This window comes from Neopelma chrysocephalum, unplaced genomic scaffold (genome assembly GCF_003984885.1).
Source record: "Neopelma chrysocephalum unplaced genomic scaffold, ASM398488v2 Primary Assembly neopelma1_194, whole genome shotgun sequence".
Lineage (NCBI taxonomy): Eukaryota > Metazoa > Chordata > Aves > Passeriformes > Pipridae > Neopelma > Neopelma chrysocephalum.
Window position 1 is genome coordinate 277,276 of NW_020897856.1, and position 25,471 is coordinate 302,746.

Below are 25,471 nucleotides of genomic sequence, written 5' to 3' on the forward strand. Positions count from 1 at the left end.
AATACTGGACCTACTGCAAACTAATGACAAGAAGACAGAGGAGCCTGAATTCCTCCCACTAAATTTGGAGCAGAAGGTGACGATTCCCAGCAGAGCAAGGCAGCATTACCAAAAAGAGTGCCTCCTGAGCAGAGCAGGAGTGGTGATGACAACGCCGTTAAATGGGAACCCTTGGGATTTGGATTATAATAGCATTTCTGCAAGCACAGGAAAGTTCAGACCTCAGCTCAGAGCTTACTGACTCTGAGCCTCCATGACGCTAGAACGGTGCAGTAAAGGCACCATGAAAATATGAGTTCAAGAACAATGTAGTGAAATTGGAATACAGATTCTCTAACAAAACTCCACAAGTTACGAAGACACAGAAACTCACCAAGTTAAACTTATCTGTTAAAAAATCCAAAGCTTATTCCTAACTGGGTGAATCTAGTTTCCTATCAATGTTTGGCGGTAGAGTGGCTGACCACAGACCTTCCTCATCTACATTCCTCCTAAGGAACACCATAGAAAAGATGGGAAAAGGAGTTTTGGAGAATTCAGTGCAGAAAGTTTTGTGACTGAACTTCTGAGCTCTTCTAATTTGTTTCAAGCTGCTGCCTGGAACTAAACAGATTCCAAACACATTCGAAGACATTCAACAGCCTACAGAAACTGGCAAAAGAGTTTGCAAAACATAAAAGTGGACCAGACCTTTATGGTCCCTAAGCTATTTGAAATGTTATTTCAGGCATCTGCTTTCATACATGGCAAACAATATGTTTCAGTTATTAGTTCTTCCCCGTTTACCCCTTTCTTGCAGCATTCACTCCAAAATCAATGTGAAGTGCCTAAACTGGACACCTGGAATGGTTCAAGTGGAGTTACTTTACCAGACTTGTTCCTGCTGTCTTTTGAGACTTATGCACTACTTTATATATACACATTTTTGTCAGGAGAAGTTTATTTTACCATTTCTTGTGCAACATCATCAGGAGTTTCCTTCTCCAGATCAAAAGTAAACTCAATGGCTCCATTATCTTTGGGTTTTCCTTTCAGTTTCTTAGGATCTTCTACCCAGAGTCTTAAGGCAATAGAGGATTTCCTACCATGGTCTTCTTCTGCAAGTTCCACTCTTACCCCAGTATCTTCAGCAAAAAAGGCATGGCTTAATAAATCTTTAATTTCATATCTGCAAAGAATATAAAGAAGATTCAAATACTGCAAGTCAAGCAATTTTAGAAAGGTTTGTGACAAGAAATTGCTGTTGAAGGTGGAAACATTTACAGTATGTTTGGTGTTCACCCAGGACTTCCCATGTTACTGAAAACGAAAGTGAAAAAATGACATTTCCATTCCTCAGAGCTTTAGCAACATTCATACACCACAAGCACATACAGAAATGCAGACTATAGCTTTGCTCAACTTTTCTTGAGTACCTGAGCCTAAGGAGTACTAAAGAAGAGGTTCCCTCTAGGGAGTCAGTTGAGGTCCCTAAAAACTGTATTTAGGAAAGGCAGGAAGCACTGAGCACTAGAGAAACTGGCAGAGACCAGCGAAAGATCAGGTTTTAAACCTGAAGCCTGAAACAATGCACAACACGTCACCACATACAGAGGCCACTGAGGCCAATGGGATCTGCTCCAACAGCTTGTGATGAATCTGCATCGACCGTCACCACACTGGGTGCTCCACGCAGAACCTTCCAAGGGAAATGTTATGGACTGCAGAGCCAGAAACTGCTACTGGAACACCCAGCTCAGGTCCACAGCAATGCTTCCTGACCTTATCCTTCGGAGCTGAGAGGCTGAGAGACACCACAGCACTTGTCCTGACACTGTGTGTCAGGGAAGCAGGAAATCATTCATTTTGCATTCCCATTCTGTGCTTTCTCCTGCCCCAGAGAAAATCCACAAAGAACACAACTCCACAGAGGGTTCTGAAATCCCTGCACACACATTACTTAATACAAAACTTGATCACTTGAAACAAACCTTTCTTCCTTATTTTTGCAGATGCACTCCCCAATTATCTCTTTAATTTCAGGATCAGTAACTTTCTCAAAGCTCGCTGGCTTTATACCCTAAAAGGATAGAGAAAAACAATTTAGTTTGAAAAAGAATTGCATTATATCTCTTAATTAAGCATATTTTTCCTACATTGTACAGTTAATTCAACCCTTGGAGTAACTAATGCTTTAAAGCTGTTAGTCTTAATGCAAAACTGAGTTTAAGATTTAGGGCTACCATATTTTGAAGTACCACTACACTTCAAAAGTAGTACACTAGTTTGCATGAGCTCAGTCACACACAGAGCAAGTATCCCTTTTTCTTTACCATCTTTTGCAAATTTTACCTTTATATCCTGTGGACTCTGAAGTGAATATTCAAGAAACAGCCAGTTTTAAATTTCAAAAATAACCATTTTCTGAAATTATTCCTTTTATGTTTTTGCCTTAACTCTTAAAACACTAAATGAAAAAAGACAAATAATCATGTTTTTTCTTCAGTTAACCAGTGCTGAGAATTAATCAAAATACCTTGGAACAGTCCATATTCCTGTTTCCCACAAACCTTTTGCTTTTCTATGACCCAAACACTCTCCAACACCCCAGTTCCCATAAAAAATTAAAAATCAACCCTAATAACAAAGCTGGAAAGCAGGAGAATATACCCAACAGCTCTGTGATGCTCTTGAATTTCCCAGTATATTGTTAGAATCCCATTGGGAATGTGTGGTAGAGCAGGTGCAGCCTATAAATCAAGTTAAATCTCTGCCAAATGTTAACATTTTTCTGGGAATAGCTCTAGATTTGGAACAGCAACCTATGAGCGTGGCCTTTCAAGGAGAAAACCCAACTGCTCATTGCAAAAGTAAACCTGGAGAGGCAGAATCCATGCCCCCACACTGGGAGCTCGGCTCTGTAGGTGCAACAGGGGTACTTTGCATTTCTTTAAGGTTAGCTGGGATTGTGTTAAGAAGATGGAGAGGATTTAAAAGGGACACACAAACACATTCCTAGGACAGCCACAGGTCAGCTCTCCCCACTGTCTATTGCAGGACCAAGATCTTAACTCAGCATGATCCACCTCAGGGTACAGAGCCTGGATAAAATAAGATATAATATAAAAATAACGTATATCTTACCAACATAAGGACAGACTGTAGGAGAAGAGGTATGTGAGCTCTCAGCTAACTAACAGTTATGTCTAGATATCCAAATATACCAAAAAAACACCAGTGGGGAACACCTGGGCAGTCAGCACAGATGTGGGGCTGTGTGTTCTCAGAACCCAGTGAGTTTCTTCTGATTGCAGGCTGTGGACAGGGAGGAAGGGATGTTCCCATAGGAACTGCCGTGGTTTCCAGCCATGCCACCTCAGCACTCTCCTGTCAAAGGATGTCAGAGCAGCTACCAGCCCCCCAGCTGGGACACTGGTAACTCCTCCCATCCACAGAAAGCTTCCTGTGGATGCCTTCCACATTTATATTCAGCTATAGATGACACAGGGCAACACAAGAAGTTATCCTTTATTTGTGACACCCAGCTTTAAATCACAAGAGAATTGATTCCCTTTTAAAAACACATTAACATCTCCAGCTACTAAACCAAGATGCAAAATCTGACAAAATTAGTTTGAGAAGAGATTATGCAGTTAGACCCTATCACTTAAGGACCCAAGTATTTCCAATAAAGTCAATAAGCAGAACAAAAAGGAAACACAGTTTCCTTTATCTAAAAAACCCAGAATGTGATTAAGCACATAACTGAATGGGAATTGGACATTTAACTCCATTCAAATCCTTTTTAAGTTTCACCCTGAAATAACAGTAAATAATAGCTCATGCAGTGGCAGATAAGGAGCCCTGCAGAGTTGATTTTTGGCTCATCCAATGCTGCCCTGAATCTAAAAAAAAAAAAAAAAGAGTATTTCAAAGATTGTCTGCAAGTAATTCACTGAATTAAGTCTTGAATAAAATTTATGGGTGAATTTCAGTGAGGGGCTGGCAGTTCTCTGAGAATTTCTGAATATTCCAGCATCAGATTATACTTTTATGTTTTTATGAACATTCTGTTGCCATTCAAACCTCAGATTCTACTCCAAACTTTATTTAATTAATTAATTTCAGGTCAACCACCACTCCCTTTTTGTCTTAAAACTCTAGAGTGAAATATGTAGTTCAGAAAGTTGTGGGGAACCAAAAACCCCCATTCTTGTGGGAACAAACCAAACTAATCTGTACACATGGCTGGCTGCCTGTGACCCACTAAAAAGAATTATTTGCTTAAGCAAACCTAAGTCTTACTTATGAGATGAGGGCTCAAATTTTGTGTATTAGAAAAACCTGTCAAAAGGCATGGGAGTGCCCAGCCTGCAAAACCAAGACTGACTCCAGTGTGCCAAGGGGAGCACTTAAGAGAGCTCTGATACCCGAGTTAGAAATAAAAAAAAACAAAGCACCACCAAAAGTCAGTTCTAGCAGGACTCCTCTGTGTCCTAATTCACCCCAAAGCTACAGGAGCATAGTGTGTTCTCCAAGGAGGAGCTGGAAGAAGTTTTTGGTAATTCCAAACAGAAAGCAGGATAAATCTCTACTTGCAGCTACCTAGACAAATATATTGCTCTCATGTTTACAGACTCAAGGGAACCTGCCAGCTGCTTTTTACAATTTTTATAAGCACTTCATGGGTATCTCAACACAAAGTGAGAGGCACAAATGCCATGAGGCATATCACAGTTTCTCCCAATTGAATTTTCTTTTGCAGAGTTCACAAGCAATCTCCAGGTACGTGGTTCAGCTTGAACTTGGACATGACTGGGATGGAGCAGGGAGGGAGGGACACGCTGGGCATCTAGAAATTAGGTTTGCCTGAAAACAGCCCTTTTAGCAAACCCCTAATGACTGATTTCCAATATTGACCTTACAAATTGCTTTCACAAAAAAAACAAACAAAAAAAAACCCAAACCAACCAACCAAACAAACAAACAAAAAACCAACAAAAAAAACAAGACTGATTTCCAATATTGACCTTACAAATTGCTTTCACAAAAAAAACAACAAAAAAACCCAAAACAACAGCAACAAAAAAAAAACAAACCAAAAAAACCCCCAAAAACCCCAAAACAAAAAAAACAAAACAAAAAAACCAACCAACCAACCAAAAAACAAAACAAAAAAACAAACAAAAAACAACAACAATAACAACAAAAACAAAACAAAACAAAACAAAAAAACCCCAACTCTTCCAACAACACTTTACTTTCACCATCTTTTGAAGGAACACCGACTCCTCCTCAAACATCCATTGTGTCCATGTGCCGAACAGCTAAGCTATGAATAGATGAGTAAAACAAACAAGGAGAGTGAAGTACTGAAAAAAGCTGCTTTGCCCAAGTGTTTTCACCCTGCCCATATGGTTTAGGATGTTTTTGTTCCTTACTCTTCATTAAACTCTCCAAGGCCATCTCACTGGGATGCTGCAAACCCTCCCCGCGGCACGGTGCCTCCCAGCAATGAAGGGGGCTTCTATTTGCCATCAAAGGACTCATCTCATTCATTTAAACAAAAGCCATCTGTCTTCTCCGAGCATTCCCAAGGAATAATGGCACCAAAACTCAAAGTATATTAGCTAAGAAATTATCCATGACAGTTTGAAAGCTGTACAGCCTCTTGTAAACTAAAGTAAACTTAACACCACCACACGTGAAACGCAGGGCTGGCTGGGGGGCACAAGGGGAATAAAAATAACGTCATACAAATTCTTTAAATGTTAAAATATACATATACAGAGTAAAATGAGAGATCAAATAATTTCCCTTTTTAGAATTTCTCTGTCTCAAACAGGATAACTTATTCTGAATCCCTCACCATCACTTATTCCTGTCCCCTTCTTTCTGAAGCAGTTGGATTTGCAATCCATTGCCCCCCAGTATAAGGTAGCTGAGTCTACAGCCAGGCACATATAGGACACTAAAGTTGCAACCTCCATGCTGGGGGAAAAAATGTGCTGCTTGTTTTGCAGAGGTCTAAAAACAGCCATGTGCCATCTTCCATCAGCAGAGCACACTTTGGAACAGCAACACATGATGCTTTGCAAGGTACACAGCAAACGCCAGCCAAGTCAATGGCACGACTGACCCACGTCAGTCAGGAATTTCTCCAGGGGCTTTCCTGTCCCCCAGAAGGTCCCCTTTCACCCTAGAGACAGCCTGCTCTGGGCTAACACTCCACCTTCTACCCGAAGGGAAATCTCTAGTCTCATGTCATTCCTAAAAAAAGGAAAAAAACCTTCTACCAAAAAGGCTGAAGACACGTTTCCAACTGAAACTGCACCCTGAAGTCACTGAAATGAAGGTAAAGCTCTTAATTTTACCAGGATTTTGTTCCATGACGTTGACTGTGTGCAATTATAAACTCATCTGTTTCACTCCAGAATCGTGCTCCATCTTAATGTGAATCTAAGAGGATTACCTGCAGACCTAAGGAGATCTCCAAACCCCACAAGAAGTCCATGCAGTGACACTCACAGCATTATTTGCCTGTTGTTGCTGTGCCACAGCCACAGCATTTATTCTGTCTGTGTGAACAATATGGCATTACAGTCTGTGAGTGCTGAGAGAACCTCCAGTACATGGACAAAATCAAACAACATGAAACCTTTACATGCAAAGCAGAACACTATAACCGTGTGGGTTGTTTTGAAGCACAGGTTTGTGCTGCTAAATCCAAGGAGGTGGCCGGAAACTCGTGGGAGATGCAGCTGCTCTGCTGTGCATTCTGCAGCACATCCCTAAGAAAACACTGGGCTGGGAAGGTCACGGACGCTGATGTTTCATCACTGTTGTCTACATCAGAATCACTTGGCAGAATGATTAAACACAAAAAAAACCTGAGTAATAAAAACCATCAAGTTATGCATGAAAAATGAGATTATGGCATCAGAATGAAGGGCGCTGCAAATATGCTGACCAGGAAATCACTTCAAAGTGAACTGTGGTAAATGTGGCTTGGCCCTGCTGCTTGAGAAAGATGTATTTTCTATTTATGGTACATATCCATTTTTTGTAATGTTTATACTCCATCATTCAGGCTGAAAGGGCACAGGGAGGTGACAAGTCAGAACAAGCATGTCTTGTCTGGCAGAGAAAGAAGCCCCTCTACACATTTCCAAACATGACCACCACTGCTGTGGACATTTACATACATACAGCCACACATATGGGAAAACAGGAGTGCAAAACTTAAAACAGCAATTAAGCCACGACAATATGGTCAGGCAGAAGAGGTCACTGAAATAAATTAAGTATAATAATTTTATGCTACAGACGTGAATGTGGCGTATCCTGAAATAACAATGTCTCAGAAAGGTATTGTTGGTATTTGCTACACCAATAAGGACTACCAACATGCGTGACTTGGACAGCCAGGACTTCAGGTGTATCTTACACGCCAGTAGCAGGTAAGGGTTTGGTAGAGTGTTAGGACACAGAGCAGGAACTATTAAAAAAATATTATAGTGGTAAAAACCCAAATCATCCCTGGCCTGTGCTGGGCAGTGGAGGGAACAGCCCAGTGGGACACAACAGGAGGCTGGAGGTAGTCTAAAGATTCTGTTGGTTATTGCTCCTTGATACAAACTCTAGCCAGCAATTCCAACCCCTTTGGATTCTATCAGCACCTCCAGGGGCTGGCACTGCCACGCTGAGCCCAAGGCAGGAAAGGAGAGTTATTTTATTTTATACTTTTTTAAAAAAAGCATCACGCAGCCAGACACAGCAATCAAATTTTGACAATGCATTAACCCTCAATTTAAAACACTAAAAACAGTGTTTACATTTCTGGTACAAAAAAAAACCCCAGCGTCATAAAAAAGTAAGGAAATTTCTCCCTGAGAAGCTGCAGCGCTCAGGGGTCTCTGCATCCTCTCCATCCAAGAAGGTCGGAGCCACCTTCTGCTCCAGTGAGAGCCCCAAACCTAATCTAATACTGGAAGAAAACAGTCTAATTCAGCCTCTTGGGTTTAGTCTACACTCCTTTTCTAGACTATATTTCAGCCTATAAACCCCAGGGCTCACACAAGCTGCTGCGCGACCAACCCTAACTCTTCATCCAAGTGATTTTAGAATTATTGTCTGTATATGGGCACTGCCCCCACTCAGGGCAGACCCCACTGCATGGTGCTAGCTCAAGACCCCACACCCCGCACTTCTACACCTCCTCCTCCTCCTCCACGTCCCTCGTCCCTCAGCCCCTGCGGCGCCGCGGGGCGACTCACGCGGGTTGAAGCAGGGTCCCTTGCTGTCACCAGCTCTCCTGCGGATGCAGCTCCTCTAGAGAAGCTGTTGAGCCCACCAGAAGGTTCCTCCTGGGACAGAGGATCTCCCCCAGGACACGAGGCTCCTCCTGCACCCTCACCCCAGAGGTCCACCCCCTGCTCCTCCTTCCCGGCTGACAGTTTGTGCAGCTCATGGCATTTGACAGGGCTTTCTCCACTCCACAGGGAGCTGGTTAACCCTTTCCTTGGAACACCAGTCATGCCAATTTTGCCATCTAAGGAATCCTAGTGCCTTCGCTCCCACTGCTACTGCCCCAAATTCAGCTGAAAACCACAGTAAATGCACCCTCCATGCCAGAACCTGACATTTTTGGCTTCAGTGTTTCCTGCCAGACAGTTCTGCTTCAAAGATACCCGCTACAGTGACCTTTCAACAGCTTCTCTGCAATCACTTGTTCTTCAGATAACCATCATCTCCCATCCCTCCAAAGTTGCCATTACAAGGCCAGTTTTTCAAAGTTGTAATAATTTACCATCTAATCCTCAGCTGTGCAAAGGTTATTGCCACAGAAAACGAGCTGGCTCAAGCTTCCATCAGTGTTTAAAAAAAAAGGTTACTTAAGTCTGCAAATTGAAATATAACATCTAATTAGGAATCCTCTGATTAATCATTATTCTTCGCCATCTTGGATATTGTTTTGATAAGTAAGGCTTAGGAGCCTTGCAAAGTCTTAATTACCAATATTCCAGATGCCTAAGAGGTGTATGCACTGCTTCTCTGGGTACATGGAGCAGTGAGAGATTGATGTTCTCCGTGGCTCCAGATGCACAAATACATTCCCAGTAACAACAGCTAAGCATGGCTGATATCAGGTACCAGACTGGTATCACATGCAGGAGACAAGGCTCCAGAGTCTAAAATTAGAAGAGCCTCCTGCAGCCACCCTGTGAAGCTCTAGAGCTCAAGGAGGTGTCCCCTAAGCCGCACACACAGGCGGCATTTAGAGTACATCTGAAGGACCACACACCAAAACAGAGCCAATAACCCTTGTGCCAAAGGCAATAAAGCACCACAATGTGGGACAATTGGCTATAGAATCATGGAATGGTTTGGGTTGGAAGGGACCTTAAAGATCAACTCGTTCCAACCTCCCCGCCATGGGCAGAGACATCTTCCAGTAGAGCAGGTTGCTCCAAGTCCTGTCCAACCTGGCCTTGGACACTTCCAGGGCTGGGGCTTCCACAGTTTGTCTGAGGACTTAGGTGATGGCTTCCAACTGGAGGAGGGGAGATTTAGATTAGGTATTAGTAAGAAATGCGTTACTGTGAGGGTAGTGAGGTGCTAGAGCAGATTGCCCACAGAAGCTGTGAATGCCAACTTGATCCAGTCTGAGAAGTCCTCATTTAGAGGGCAAGACTAGAGCGAAGGTTTTTCCCTGCTCATTCTTCCAAGTTTTATGTATTTGTGGCTGCTGGAGATAAAATCAATGACAAAGGTCACTGAAAATATTTGATGCAGCTGCACCACAGTCAAACGCAACAATTCCAACTGTGGAATTACAAGCCAACACATAAACCTGCAACAGGTTTGTGTCCCCCAGACCTCAGATACCTCAACAATACAGCACTCGCATCAAAACAAGCTTTGAAACCTTCAGGTGCCATAATCCAGTAGAAATGAAGGACATGTACTCACACAGGTTACTTTTCGGTAAATTTGAGCAGCATTCTGGCATTCTGAGTAAGGGTATTCTGAGGTAGCCATTTCCAACATGCACATTCCAAACGCATAGACATCCACAGATTCATCGTAGTGTTCCTCATACATTTCTGGGGCCATGAATTCTGGTGTACCTACACACACACACACACAAAAAGAGAATGTCCATTTTTAATAGGAGTCTGAATGGCTTTAACCACGAGCTTTTTCACCTGTAAGAAATGTACCCAGTACAACTGTGCATGGGCGCGTGCCGGGTTATTTCAAAACAGCTCAAGCATCCTCCAGGGAAGAAATCCAAAGTCAACACACAGGTTTACATGCCCGTGGCTTGCTGGTAATAATCAAAAGGGGGAAGGGGAGAGTGAGGGGGAAAGAAAAATTAAGAAAAAATATCAACATTTTAAAAATTAACAAGAAAATGAGCTATGACCTACTGCCTGCCCACACTGCAAGTGATGGAATGGTTCCTGCCTGGGTGGAGAAAGGGATGTGTACAGGCTTGGGGATGTGAAAAGGGGAGAAGGAATGAGAACCTCTGCTCATTTTTATCAATGCAAATTTGCATTTTTTTTGTTTCCTCCAGATATGCAGTGCAACCCCCAGCAGACAGACAGCACTTTGAAAGCCAGTAGTACCACAAATCACCTACAGAGTCATGCACAAAACATCAAACCTAATTCTGTCACTGGTTTAGTGGGACAAATCAATGAGGCTACTCACAGAATAAGGTCCTACTCGAAGAGGGTTAGGATGTCAGAAATCTGATGCAACTGGGTAAATACAAAGTGAGGCTCTGTACTCATGGCTTCCTAACAGGGAGCTGCAGCTTTGGGACAAGCAGCAACTTACAGCACCTGTAGCATTTGCTCAGCAAACTACTCTGAAAAGGGTGAGCTTATAAAGCAAAAAGGGAAACTATTAACACTTGGATCATTTATTCCAAGAATTGTATCTCATACTGCAATTCATGCTTAGGAGTCATGCCTAGTTTATTCCCTTTTTTACATGTAGAAAAGACAAAGGAAGAGAGATCAGTGCAGTTGCGTGCTGTGGGAGAGGAGCAGCAAGCTGTCAGGATGCCAAAAGGAGCGTGAGAGGTCTCAGATCATGAGAAGGACCCAGATAAACTCTGCCTGTCCAACCTCAGCACCCAAACTGCCCCCAGCCCTGGCAGATACCATCAGTAACACCGGTATTGTGAATAATTCCAGTAGTAATGCTTGTTATTACTTTATTATGACATCTCTACATCAGCAGCAAAAGCACAACTGTAATTAAAGTAACATGTAATGAGAAGAAATAGTTCTTGCATATAGAATCACAGAATGTTTTGGATTGGAAGGAACCTTAAAGCCCACCTTGTTTCAAATGCCCTGCCATGGGCAGGGACACCTTCCACTAGCCCAGGTTGCTCCAAGCCCTGTCCAACCTGGCCTTGGACACTTCCAGGGATGGGGCAGCCACAGCTTCTCTGGGCAACCTGTGCCAGGGCCTCCCCACCCTCACAGTAATGTGTTTCTTCCTAATATTTAATCTAAATCTCCCCTCCTCCAGTTGGAAGCCATCATCCAAGACCCCAAACAAGTTGTGGAAGTCCCATCCGTGAAAGTGTCCAAGACCAGGTTGGAGGGGACTTGGGAGGAACCTGGTCTAGTGGAAAGTGTCCCTGCCCATGGAAGAGATTGGAATGAGATGATCTTTAAGGTCCCTTCCAAACCAAAGCATTCTGTGGCTCTAAGACTCCATGACTTGTCCTAAACTTTTTTTATGGCAACATAAAAGATGACTCCCAAAATTAGGGTCTGTCAGTTAAAAACTCTGCTTCTGCAGATTTTCTGAAGGAGACTCAGCCTAACTCACAAAACAAGCCTCAGCAATTTACAGCAAATTGCTGTAAAATTCATTTTGCAAAATGTAGGACTGATCTCTTCCCTTGTTTATGTCCCTTCCACCTAAAAGACACTCGTTCCTCTAGCCTTGGTCAATCAGCTGGACTTGTGTCACAGAAGCTCAGCCTAGTGCCTGCTCCCTGGGTGTTTCTCCCAGCTGTCACCCAGGCAGAGGCTGCTGCTCAGAATGGGTTAACAGCTGCCACAGGGAACGGTTCTGGAGCTGCTGCCTTGTTTTAGAAGGAACACTACTTAGCAGCAGGAGCAAATCTCATGAATTACAGAGCATTTAAAGCAAATCTGAAAATGTGACAGCAATAGTCTAAGAAGCAAATGGAATTCTTGACACCGTTCCAAAACAGCACAAAAATTACATTTCCCCCCATTCCTTGGGGTGGGGAAGGAATACATACAAGTATCCTTCAACAAAACAGAGCACCTAAACGTAAAGCTGTTCAGCATCCCCTCAGCTCCTCTTGGCAGGATGAGGTTTGCCCTGGCTCAGCTTCCACAGAGACACTGCAAGGTCAGGGTAGCACCAGCAACGGCACGGGCACAGCAAGGGAGGAACTGGACCCCAGCCATGCTGACTTCATCCCTCCAAGCCAATGTAAAATTGCAGCTACCAGTATGCCTTTAAAGCTGCTACCTCTGCAGAGCAGGCAGAATTACTCATCACCAGTGTTTCCAAGCCTTCCTAATTCTCTCCCTGGAGCAACACTACTCATGGAAATGATAAGCTCGGTTTTATTGCCAAAATGAATGCAGCCACGTTGCCAGCATCCTGCAGCCCTTTCAGCATCCAATTCCTTTTCAACACCAGTGTATTTTGATGGTGGTGTGTTCACAACTAATTTTACAAAAACCTGTATTGGTATTACTAATATTCTTCCCAATATTGATATTACTGATATTACTCCTTGTATTGGTGCTACTGATACTATACTTAGTATTGGTATTACTGGAATTATTCACAATACTGGTATTACTGGTCTTATTCCAAATATTGGTATTACTTACATTATTCCCACTACTGCTATTACTGATATTATTCCATTATGTCCAATGGACAACTGTTATCCTGCAAAACAATTATCTGAAGAATTACTGACCTTTAACAGAAAAAAGACCATCAATTATTAGAAGTCAAAAACCAGAGAAACTTAACAAATATAAACCAACATGACTTCACTAAAAACCATGAGGTTAAGCAGACCTAGAGCAGCCAAGCATATATCCAAAATTTCTATCTTTTTGACTTCAATGATATTGGGCTCCCTAAGCATTAAGGACAATATTTTTGTGCAAGTGATTGTAAATAATTATACAAGAATAATAATATCTGAAAATTTGAGGTGCTAAAACAATTATTTAAGCAACTAGTGCCTGAAAGGTAAGGTGCTATTTTCATAGCTAGTCAGGGACCAGTGGCTGTCACTATCAGTTTGCCAACTCTTACTGACTAGAATCTAATTTCCATTTATATTGTAAGCTGAAATACACGCATGGTATCTCCTCTTCCCCTTCCAGCACCATTCCTCAGGAAATTGCAGCTTCCCAGAAACATCACCTGCAGGTCTGAACTAGGGAGATTGGATACAGAAGCTTCTTTGGGTGAAAAAGACAAACTGAGAATTCAGGAAAACATGACATTTGCAACCAAAACACTCACTGTAACTTTTGCAAGGGAATGATGTCCTTCCACAGTCACTCGGAAAATCTTCTCCCAGTTCAAGCAAACCCCAGTTCTAACACTTCTCACATGGGCACCAACCCAGGGCATTGGATACAGCATATCACATGGTTTGGGTGGGAAGGAACCTGAAAGCTCATCCCATTCCACCCCCTGCCATGGGCAGGGACACCTTCCACTATCCCAGGTTGCTCCAAGCTCTGTCCAACCTGGCCTTGGACACTTCCAGGGATGGGGCAGCCACAGCTTCTCTGGTCAACCTGCACCAGGGCCACCCACCCTCACAAGGAAGAATGTCTTCCTAACATCTAATGTAAACCCACCTTCCTTTAGTTTAAGGCCATAACCCCCTGTCCTATCACTGCAGGGTCCTGCAAAATGTCCCTCTCCTGCCTTCTTGTAGGTCCCTTAAGGCACTGAAAGGAATTCAAGTGAAAATTTCTTTACATTTTGTACCTACTGATTATTTTTTTAATAACTTGCAGACTTGGTTTCAGCAGACCCTGCCAGGGTGTGGGCAGGACGAGAGCTGCAGCCTGTCCTGTGGCTGCCCCAGCACTGGGATATGATGTTCCAGCCAGCTCAGCTCCCCACAGTCTCCCTAGAAAGGAGAGAGGCACCACAGCCTCTCCTCTCAGCAGCAGCAACCAACCCCATCCCAGCACCACTGGAGGCAGAGGAATTCCCAGGGCTTTCCCAGGTTTCTGCTGTGCTCCCTTGCTAGGGAGAGCACAGGGTATCCTTCCATCCTTCCTTTTCCCTGTCCTTCTGATTCTCCCTCCAGGCAGGCACGGAGCCTGTTCTCGAAGGAGGACACACACAAGCTGCTGAACGCTTGCTGCTCCTTTTGAGGGAGAGAGAAGGATTTGTGGATCCCAAGTAATACTCCATTTAACAAGCCAAGGAAAAAGTGCTTTACCACTGTGATACAGGAGGAAAGAGAAGAGGAAGTTATGATATCATTATCTACTGACTCCTATTTTTATAGTGGCATAAAGGCAACAGTCCCAAACATACTTTAACTTCTACTATCAACTTAAAGTAAAAAACCAACTAATGCAAAATGGGAAAGAAAGATATTAAATAGACCACCACGATACCAACCGAGGGAAGCCAAGGAGGACAGGAACATTACCTATTACGCTTTTGGCAAAGGAAGCTCTCTTGAGGGTTGCCAGACCCAAGTCTCCTATTTTCACAGATCCAGTTGGTCCAGTAATAAAAATATTGTCACATTTCAAGTCTCTGTGAATTATTGGCGGAGTTCTTGTGTGCAAGAAAAGAAGACCCTTCAGGATTTGCCGGCACCAACTCCGCAGGACTTTTGGTTTCATCACTTTGAATCTCTTCAGATACCTAGAGCACAGATATACACACAAATGGGTATAAAGGAAATGAAAACATTTTATTAGCGATTCCAGGGGCTTTAACAGCTGAAACTCCACTATGGATAAAAGCCCTTTATTAGACGCCATAATAGCAGCACAGAAATATCCCAAAATTGAAAGAAATAGATCTTTTCAAAGCAGGAATTAGAGCATTCAATTTTAGGGAGGAAGATAATAAGCATTTTTGCTGCAAATACAACCAAATATTTGCACGTTTAATAGTTCAGCAATTTATTTCATGCAGAGAACAGCTTTAGAATATGTTCATATACTCAAATCAGAACCACACTGCAGTTTAATTTTAATCACAAGACTTTGACCTCTGTACCATACATCTGCATTTCTTTCCATTTACTTGAGGCGCTGATTGGGAGGGGACTTTTGGGGAAGATGTAGGACCTGCTAATGCACTGGCAGAGGAGCACACTGGCTGAGTACTGCTCCCATTGGGGCTGAAAATCTGTTCCAGAATTCATGCCAACTGCTTTATATCAACCTTAACAAGATTGTCAGTACCAGAAGCTATTAATTAATATTGTTTAGCAGATAACCTAGAGCACCTTCTGCTTCTAAAAGCGATTCTACCATTCAAGTGCTATTCCACTTGAATTTCCTAACAAAACATGCGAATACAAGCACAAAAAGCAGGCACAAAACACACCCTGACAAATCCAAACGTCACAGGCGGAAAATGAAACAAGCCAGAGAATAGCTTCGAGTTGCATAACCAAGACAGAGGAGCAGGAAAGGGAGATGGAGGCCAAAATCCTGCCTGTCAAACCACTGCGGTTCAAATGCAGGGACAAACGACAGACACCAGAGAACAGCTCCATTTTTTGCTTTTATCTGGAGATGGCTTTTTTCAGCACATGAAAGTAGGATTTTGCTATAAATTCCCAGTGCTATTCTTAGCCCCCCTCGCCGGGAGCACAGTACTTACGTCTTCAGCGTTCCAGAGGTCATCAGCTCGGTAACCAGCACGATGCATCTCTTGCCTTTTGCACACGATTCCCAGAAGTCGTAAAACCTCACGATGTTTGGGTGCTGTAGACCTTTCAACATTTCTGCTTCCTCTTTAAATCTCTGCCTCTCCACTTTTGTGAGCTTTCTGTCCTATAAGCCAAAAAGGAGACATTACCAGTAGTGATGGACAAAAATAAAGGCATTGCCTTGCCAGGGTATTCAGAATTTTAGATTTGTTTTATGCTTGTGTCAAGAGCAATTATAAAATCTTTTATGTAAGAGATGAGCAGCATGGATGAACTAGGGCACTTGCCCTAAATCCAGTGTCAAGAAGACAAAGAGATGTCTGTGCTACGCCATGCTCATGACAGCACTAATATTTCAGGCACCATGAACACACCCACGGATTGATGGATCAACCCTCAGCTGTTTCTTCATGTTTGGGTTTTGTGAGGCTCATTATCCAAGGGATTATTACCCACAGGATTTCATTTCCAGGTATGAATGTTCTCCTAGCTGGGATGGCTCCCTCCACCCACAGCTGCTCCTGGATGCTCTGGCAGGGACCACCAGCTGAGGTCCCCGCTCACCACACAGGCTCTACAGCCCAGCCTGTTTATCTTGGGGTAAATTAAAACCATACCACCTTCTAAAAATACTCAAACACATCCATTTTCCTATGTGTTTGCTGTTCTGCCTAATTTTACAGACTTTTCCCTTTTTTTGGCAAAGGAAGTGTTTCTTCAGTCTCTTCCATAGGTTGCTCACACAGGGAAACACTTTAGTTTAGAAATGTGAAAATGTCATGTTCTACTACTCTGGTTTTCCCATAGAATTTCAGGGCATTTCCCATAAGCTCCCGGCTATGACATGACCCTGCCCAGCCCATGCAGAGCCTCTCTCCCCCTCCCACAGCCCAGAAGAAGCTCCTGGGCTGCCTGGACCTCACCAGCACAAGGAGAAATCCAACAGGCAGCTTGGATACTCGCTCTGACCTCTTTAGACAATGAAACAGAGCAAAAGGGGAGCTCCACCCCAGACCCCACCACCACGCCTGCCTGGTTTGCCCCCCGGCCAAGGAACTGCCCTGCCCTGCCCAAGAAATGGGGATTTTGGGGTCTTAAGAAAGCCCAGGCGTGCAACTGCTCTTACTCAGAGAGCCAAAGGCTCACCAATCACCAAGATTAATGAGTTCGTGTTTTAACCTCAGACATCTTTCCTTTCTTGGGTCATTTAGGCATCTCTATGTGAGCTGGACTCTTATACACATGGATTGAATTTAATGGGAACCCAGCTGATCCGTAGCCAAGCTGCAGAGGGATCAGTTCCTGTCCATTTCCACAGCCTGCCCTCACCCACAATCCCAAACAATGCAAGATGGGAACAAGAATTCCCACGGCTACAAACAAGTCAGCTTCAGGCAGAGACTTCCCAAGAGGAAACCCAGGGCTGGAACCACGATTTGGCTCTTCTTGGATGACAGAAACCCTGCCCCTAGTGCTGTGTGCATGGGGGGAGCGTTTCCATTTACACCAGGGCTGCTGAGGGGGTTCTCAGTTCTCCCTACGATTCATGGAGCACTTGAGAGCTGACACTGTCCCGAAGCAGCAGCAGCCATCGGGGTGGGCAGGGCAGGGTGCCTGTGGGTTCCAATGCCTGGGTCCCCCAGAGCAGCCAGGAGCACCCCCTGCCCTCCATGGGGACAGGAGGCAGCAGCAGACAGAGAGCCCACAGCTGAGAGCCAGGCAGCAGCTCTGCTGCTCTGGACCAGCTGACTTTTTTATAAGGTACAAAGAAAGAAAAGAGGGGAAAAAAAAAAAAAAAAGGCAGGCTGTCTAAATGAGCCAGGCCAGAAGAGCCCCGGAATTGCTCTCAAATCCATCACTTCTTCCCTGCTGCTGAGTTTCCTCCTAATTTAAACCCTGTAGAATAAATCACACACTGCTATTAGGGAGGAGAAGGAGCAAGTCCCTGTGAAGGCAAGAAGAGCAGAGTGGGAGCTGGCAGAGAAAGGGAAAGGCAATCACACAGATCCAGCAGATTTGCAAAAACTTTCCAATTAAAAAAAAATAAAAAAAGTAATACCATAGACTTTTACTCTTATTTCCAGATTTCTGAGCACTGTGAGAACTTTTCCACTGCTACTTTAATTGTAACTTTAAAAAATATCCTTCAGTAGACAACCACATTCTGTATATTCTACGTATTATGAGCGCAGATCATTTGGGCAACTGCAACAAAGTGATTGTGGAAGACAAATGTGTGCTTTATCTGTAACTACAACAGAAAGAATCTGGATTTTTTGCATCAGAATGACAGCTAAGCATCGTTCTCTAGCTGGAGAGGCAAGGTGAGGGCCAGGGCAGAGCAGCCACTCCTGCTGGCTGCAGCCTCCACCACGGGAGGGGTCCCTGCTGCCATCAGGGCTCAACCACCCTTCTCTAAATTCCTCCAGGCTGAACCTGACACATGAGTCGCTGGTGAAAGCATAAGCTGACTGACAGGGCTTAACAGTTGAAGTCTTTTCTACTCTGAAGAAGCAAAACCACCTGTTTAACTGCGTGACTCAGGGTTTAATCCAAACCCAAGAAACCTTTACTGAGGTCACAGACACTTATTCCCCACCATACAATCCACACAAGGTGAAATCTCCTCATCCCAAAGCTAAGGGTATAAGCCTGAAACAACCTTCGGGCATTACACATTTAAGATGGAGAACAGGATTCTTTGGAAAAGTCATGCCAAGGAAAGGTAATCAGAGACTCATGGAATGGTTTGCGTTGGAAGCAACTGTAAAGATCATCTGGTTTCAATCCCCCTGCCATGGGCAGGGACACCACCAGGTTGCTCCAAGTCTCATCCAACCTGGCTTAAATCCACTCAACAAGACTTAAGGCATCTTTTGCATAACTCAGACTTATCAAAATTTGGGCGAATAAAGCATGTTTCAGGATTCACCCAAGGAGTCAAAACCTCTGTGCTCTCTGCAGCAGCAGATGTTTCCAACCTCTGGACAGGAAACTCAGGGATGCTGAGATACACACGACAGCCCTGGTCCTCCACGGCTTCCCAAGTGCAACAGCAGCATCCCCCTGAGTGACAAACCAGCTCCACTGCATTCATGGCACTGCTGCTACCCTGGGCTTCCTCAAGGCATGAGCCATGAGACTCAGAACACATTCTTCTCAATGTGACCTAGGTGATATCAGTATCAGTTTGCAGGTATTGACACATCTCCCCCCATTTTAAGGCATTCACACCCCTTGGCTCTTTCCCTCCTTGCTGGGACACAAAGTCCAGGCTCAGGAGGCAACACTGTAATTCCATTTCAAAGAACTGGAAGCTGCCCAAGTCCACTACTCAGCACCAAGGTAAAATAAAATCCAACCCTCCAAAGCCCACAGCAATCACACTGAGCTGGCTCAGCTTTGCCAGACAAACTGGAGATAAACAGAACCGAGCAAGATGCAAGACAGCAGCTCATTTTGAGTTACTGCTAGGAGAGAATCTGTACATTTAACTGGTTTCTTTGTCTTAATAAACTGTGAGGAATAGTCTTGACCCTCTGCTGAGACTTTGACATTTTCTGATCACAGCTCCTGAGCTCCTGTGCCTCTCTGCTTACAGAGCTCTCCTGTGGGCACAGCCCACGTGAGCTGCTGCTCACAGTGCACCTTGGGCACAGCCCCCCTGTCACAGACACTGTCCTGTCACACAGACAGTCCAGAGGGCTTGGGCTCCCTCATTTCACCTTTCCTACAGGTAAATACCATTAATGGGGCTGGGGTTATACAATGGATGCTGCATCATGACATGCAATCTGGCAGGCAGGTGTTAAACCAGTGGTGAGAAGAGGTTCTACATTGTGAGCTGCCTTTTCTTCGTTCCTTCTCCCAGTTTTCCTGTTTCAAATCAGATTATAAATGCCCGCTCAGTCTTAAGCATCAAACCACTCAAAGCTATGCATTTGTTTTTTTCAAAGAATAAACAATTCTGAAGGAGTTGAAGGAGGGTAGATTTAGATTGGATGTGAGGAAGAAATTCTTCCCTGTGAGGGTGGGGAGGCCCTGGCACAGGTTGCCCAGAGAAGCTGTGGCTGCCCCATCCCTGCAAGTGTCCAAGGCCAGGTTGGACAGGGCTTGGAGCAACCTGGGCTAGTGGAAGGTGTCCCTGCCCACGGCAGGGGGTTGGATGAGATGAGCTTTAAGATCCCTTCCAACCCAAACCATTCTGGAATTTCATGAATTCCCAATCAGCACTTTACAGCCTCAGTCTTGGTAAATCCCACACCCGTTCAAACTGGAGTAGCATGATGTTTGCAGCAGGAGGCTACAATAAAGTGAATCCCTAACCAAATTTCTGCTTCTTCCTGCTCATCACGGACAGGGTGAAAAAATGCCTCTGTTAATATAAAATTTATCCCTTCATTCAGTTCCTTAGTAGGGAACAACAGCAGAAAAGGGAATTAGTAAGTAAACGTGTTAACAAAAGGAAAATGGAAAGCTACGAATTAAATTTCTGGAATGGCACCCAAATTAACAGCAGGAGCATGTTCTGTTAGTCATCCCCAAGCATCATTTCCTCCAGGTTGTAACATATGGGTTCTGACTAAGGCTCTGAAAGTTATACAAGCAGGAGACTGGCTTTCACCTGAGCCTTCAGGATATTTCCAAGATCAAAAAAATGAGGTCAAGTTTCTTCCCTAATTCTTTGTGAGGGGCAAACAGACGGGGGAATCAACTCCATCTTCCCATCATGAAAGGGGTTCTTACAAATAAGACCACACAAATTTTTCTCATTCAGTGCCTAGGACCATGCAGGAGCAGGGTCTGGAGCACAGCCGTTGCCAACCAGAAGGTTGTGCTGCTTTGCAGTTTCACAGTTGTTTCTTTCATTTCCTCCTTCTAAAGTCTTGAATTTTCACTAGCAATAAAAAAAAAAGGCAGCTTTAAACACTTGGATATCTTACCTATACTTCTTGACCTAAGGACTAGTGTCCAGCTAGTCTATAAATACTGTTTTCTTCAGAGGAGTTGTGTTTGTTGGGGTTTTTTCCTTTAATGCTTAAATTGACATAGCTGCATTTACTGATGGCTATTTATTTTTGCCTCATTTTGGACAGATCAAGATCTGTCTGGTGAGACAAGTAGGAGCAGTAGGTCAGCAAATGAGGGCAGGGCTCAGCTCTGTCCTGCAGAAGCTGTAACATCCCTGACCCATATTAGTGATGAAGAAAGGAAAACCAAAGAGGTGCTTCTGACCCAGGAACAGAAATCAAATACCTACATCAGCAGAATGAACATCTGCTCAGATCATTAAATTTTCACATCTGTGTGCCAAATATGTCCTTTTGCTCATGTATGCAGCTACTCTTTTAATCAGAGATGGCCTCGAGACATGAAATCAGCCATGGGACCCACTGCCAGCTGTCTCCTCTGGAGCTGCCTGTTGGTTTCCTATGGATTTATGAGCAGGTTCTGGTCTGCCCTACAGTCAGGAGTTGGGTAGTGACAGGCACTGCTCTGGGGGAACAGCCAGCAGACCCCAGACAGTGCACGTACCCAGACAGGGTAAGTCAGGGACTTGCTCTGCTCAACAGTGAACTTCAGACATGTCAGCTGGTACCTGCACCTGACTGTTGTTTCACAGAATCACAGAAGGGTTTGGGCTGGGAGGGACCTTAAAGCCCATCTTGTTCCACCCCCTGCCATGGGCAGGGACACCTTCCACTAGCCCAGGTTGCTCCAACCTGGCCTTCAACACTTCCAGGGATGGGGCAGCCACAGCTTCTCTGGGCAACCTGTGCCAGGGTCTCTCCACCCTCACAGGGAAGAATTTCTTTCTAGCTAAATCTACCCTCGTTCAGCTTAAAGCCATTCCCCTTTGTCCTGTCCCTCTATCCCTTGTCCCAAGTCCCTGTCCAGCTCTCTTGGAGCTCCTTTAGGCACTAGAAGGGGCTCTCAGGTCTCCCCAGAGCCTTCTCTTCTTCAGGCTGATCAGCCCAGCTCCCTCAGCGTGCTCAGTAAATTCTGTATTGTCAGCATTGGCTCTGTAGGGAAATGGCACCACATTACAAAAGTCTCCAAATTTTAAATATTCAAAGGCCTTTAGAAATAAAGATGAATGGTAACACATTTTAAAAGAAAAAAAAAACAAACTATCTTTGTCTTTAAAATGAAAACTTTACTTATTTAGTGCAATCACGTTTTGCATTTCACATTAAGACTTGTCTAATCCACTATCAGAGGAATCAAGGATTTCTCCCAGAGACATAACTGGGAGCCAAAGCAGGCTCAGACAGGCAGCAACTGGGACTGCGAAGGACTCAAGGTATCACTGAAGTGGCTGCTCTCATGTACCAGCTCTGTCTTTAGTATTACCCTGCCTATGCTATAAATTTTTAAAAGCATCCACGACCTTTCATTCCCACACCCTGTGCACTCAGTTATAAGCACATATCCCTTAAAGCAAACCTCAAGGATAAAACCCCCTCTCTGTGAACAAACAGCACATGCCATCAGACAAGTTGCAAATCAGGAAAAAAATTTTACAGCTTCATTCCCTATCAGCATCCAGCCAACATTCTTCTTCACTAAGTCACCCTCGGTGAAGTTACAGCCTGCGATTTGTCAGCAGCGTTAGTGAAGCACAGGGAGGTTTCCCAGGGGGAGCTCGTTTTCCAAAGGCATAAAAAGCAGTCCTTGTCCCCATGGATACTCACAATTCAGTGAACAGGAGCTATGGAACAGGCTGAGGGACTTATTTGCCTGAGTCATTGCTAGAAATCTATAGAAAATTAGGAGTTGAATTTATGGCTAAATTTGGCACGGTAGAAAAGGCTGAGCGTGCTTTTTTGCTGGATGCAATCATAGCTTGCTGCTTTTTAAATTGATTAAGGCACGTGTCAAAGTCTAATGGCAGAGGAAGGATGGGATTCGCATATTCTACTGAACCTTAGAGCTTCAGAGGCTCGTCCTGCAAGGGCAGGAGGAAGGGGAGTCACCTCAAATCACCAGTCTCAACTCAAGAGCCACAAAAACACCCAAGAAACCCAACACCGTGGGCAGAGCCTGTGTTTTCCAGGTGAAAACCTCCCAACATAACTGCACTACGACAACCAATGCTTAAAAAAAAAGTTCTTGTCACAAGCAATTGAATTAATTGCAGGCAGCACCTCATTAACTTCCTTAATTACCAGTGCTTCACAGGCTCCACATAAGCTTTGTGATTGCTGATGAAATACCAAAACAGTTCCGGATTGCCTCGCTAAAGGCCTTTTTCAAAGGAAACTCTGAGATCAATGTGTGAAAAAAGCTGGATAAATCTCACTACACCAGATCCCCTCTGAAAGGAAAAAACCCAAACCACCACAAAACCACTTTAGACATGCCATGAGAAGCTGGTATTTCAGTATTTTCTGGAATCCCTTCTGAGCCCAGCATTCATCAAAGTTTATGCAACAACTGGTAGTGTTTTTAAGAACCATTTTGCTTCACCTACTTCCTGTCACCCGTAAACACCGTGTTTGGGTATGTAAATGATCCTCGTTTTAGTGCTGGATTTGTCAGCACCTCGCACCAGTGGAGCAGGGATGCTCCAGCCATCCCTTGGAGGCTCAGCCGTCGGCTGGCCCTCAGTAGGGGTGGAGAGACAGATTTCAGTGCTGCTGCTGCCTAAAAAATCACCTTCGGAGAGGTGGAATGGGGGGGGTGGGGGTGAGGAGCAGAGAGATGCCACTGCCCTGGCAACCAGTATAGAGGCAGGACACTCAGCATGCTGAGAGAAGCCATCCTGTTTTTCCTTCTTCCAGCTTATCTCCTTACTCTAGGATAGTATTAAAGTTAACTTATTTTATAGGTATGAAAACCCCTTCCATTTTTTGGTCCAGTGGAAGGTCACGGGGGTTGGAACAAGATGACCTCTAAGGTCCCTCCCAACCCAAACCATTCTAGGATTCTGTGATTCTCTTTGCTACGTAGACAGGGTATTTTTCCTAAAGAAGAGGGATGCCGCCCCTTGCCTGCTGGAGAACCTGCCAGAGAAGCCCTACCACCCTCTGCACCCTGCCAAGATGTACCAAAAACATTGCTATTTACCCCATTCAGTGTCCAAATGTTAATGCTCACTTGGCCAATGAGCTTCTCCAGCCAAAATCAACCCAGCACGAAGAATTACCAGAATAAGCAAACTTTAGTTAGCTTTGCTCTGGCAAATTTAATCTGAGGGCAGAATTAAATCCTGCCTTTCAAACAGGCGAACAACATTTTCATTTCCCATCCTATTATAACCTAGCAATTGCATACTCTCAGTCTATAAAATGCTCCTTAAGTGAAATATTCTTACCAGTGAATTAATTATAATCCCCCAGGAACAGAAAGCAGCTCACCCAGGGATGGAGATCGGGTGATTATCTCTGGCTCTGCCCCTTCCTCCTGTTGTGAGGGCCCTGCTTCCCCTTCATCCCTCACTGGGAGAACTGATGTGGTCTTGGATTTCTTCTTCTGTATAGGGGTGACTGCAACCTCCTGGCACAGGTTGTTCCTCTGGTTCAGCTGCAGTTTGAGTGGCCACAGTGCCTGTTGCTCTGCTTTCCTCCTCCTCCCCCAAGGGTGCTGTCTAGTGACCAGCAGTGTCTGATAAATAGTAGCCAGGGCCCAGCACTGCAGTAAGTTGCTCCTCTCTGAACTTGCCACAGCATTCTCCTTGCAATTATTCTGTCATTTTATCAGTGTCCTGTAGTTGATCAGGGGTGAACTTCCAAACCACTGGAGCAGAGAATTTCTCCAAAAGCTGGCTCATTTTCTCCTACACTCCATGCCACTCGTGACAATCCACCTTCGGGGCAGATCTCTGAATAAACTCCCTAAAAATCTCTTTTGTAGCTCACCATGGTGTGGACCACACACTGAGGAGACCTGGCAGGCTTAGCAACAAGAACATGCTTTCCTTTACATCCAAAGGGAATTCAAAATTCTCAAAAGCTGTAGTAACAGGCCTAAAGGAGGAAAAGGGGGTAAAAAGCTGGGAAAAATCTCCCCTCCCATTTCCCCCGCAGGCTGGGTATGATTATAAATGGACTCCCAGAGGTAAGGGCAGGAGAGGAGCACTGACCACACATCCCAAATGACCCTCACTGCCCTTGATGTCATCATGTCATAAACTGACATCCCACGGTACAGCAGCAAAGCAATCCTGATCCCTCTCCCTGCTCTGAGAAAGAGCATCACGAGGAGCACATACAGGAATACCTACAGGGTCAGGAACCACACCCATTTAATTCCAGGTTAGGCAGCCCTCCCAATCCTAGAAGATACCCACCGAGTAGCCCTACAGACTTGTGACAACTCCTCTTAAGGGTGGGTCATCACAGTCTCCAATTACAGACTAAGTTACATTTATTCTAGGAAACTACCTCAAAAAATTTCAAATTAGTAAAAAAATCGCCACAAACCCACAAAACACCTCAAGATTCCCCAACAAAACCAGACAGCCAGAGTAAACTGTAGAAGGAGAGATTTTCAGAGTTCTTCAAATCATAGTTCCTACACAGCAGTGAATAC

The 25,471-nt window shown here is 44.3% G+C and overlaps 1 protein-coding gene across 9 annotated transcripts in view; it reads right to left on the reverse strand.

Moving 5' to 3' along the window:
• The window catches only part of WNK2 (WNK lysine deficient protein kinase 2), a 118,802-nt gene that overhangs the window by 62,024 nt on the left and 31,307 nt on the right, over positions 1 to 25,471 (reverse strand). For all 9 annotated transcript variants that reach the window (XM_027702712.1, XM_027702710.1, XM_027702709.1 and 6 more), the window contains exons 2-6: positions 15,889 to 16,061; positions 14,696 to 14,916; positions 9,952 to 10,109; positions 1,971 to 2,059; positions 949 to 1,168 (exon numbers count right to left, since the gene is read on the reverse strand). In XM_027702712.1, coding sequence (XP_027558513.1) covers positions 949 to 1,168; positions 1,971 to 2,059; positions 9,952 to 10,109; positions 14,696 to 14,916; positions 15,889 to 16,061 — 861 coding nt within the window. The remainder of the gene's footprint in view (positions 1 to 948; positions 1,169 to 1,970; positions 2,060 to 9,951; positions 10,110 to 14,695; positions 14,917 to 15,888; positions 16,062 to 25,471) is intronic.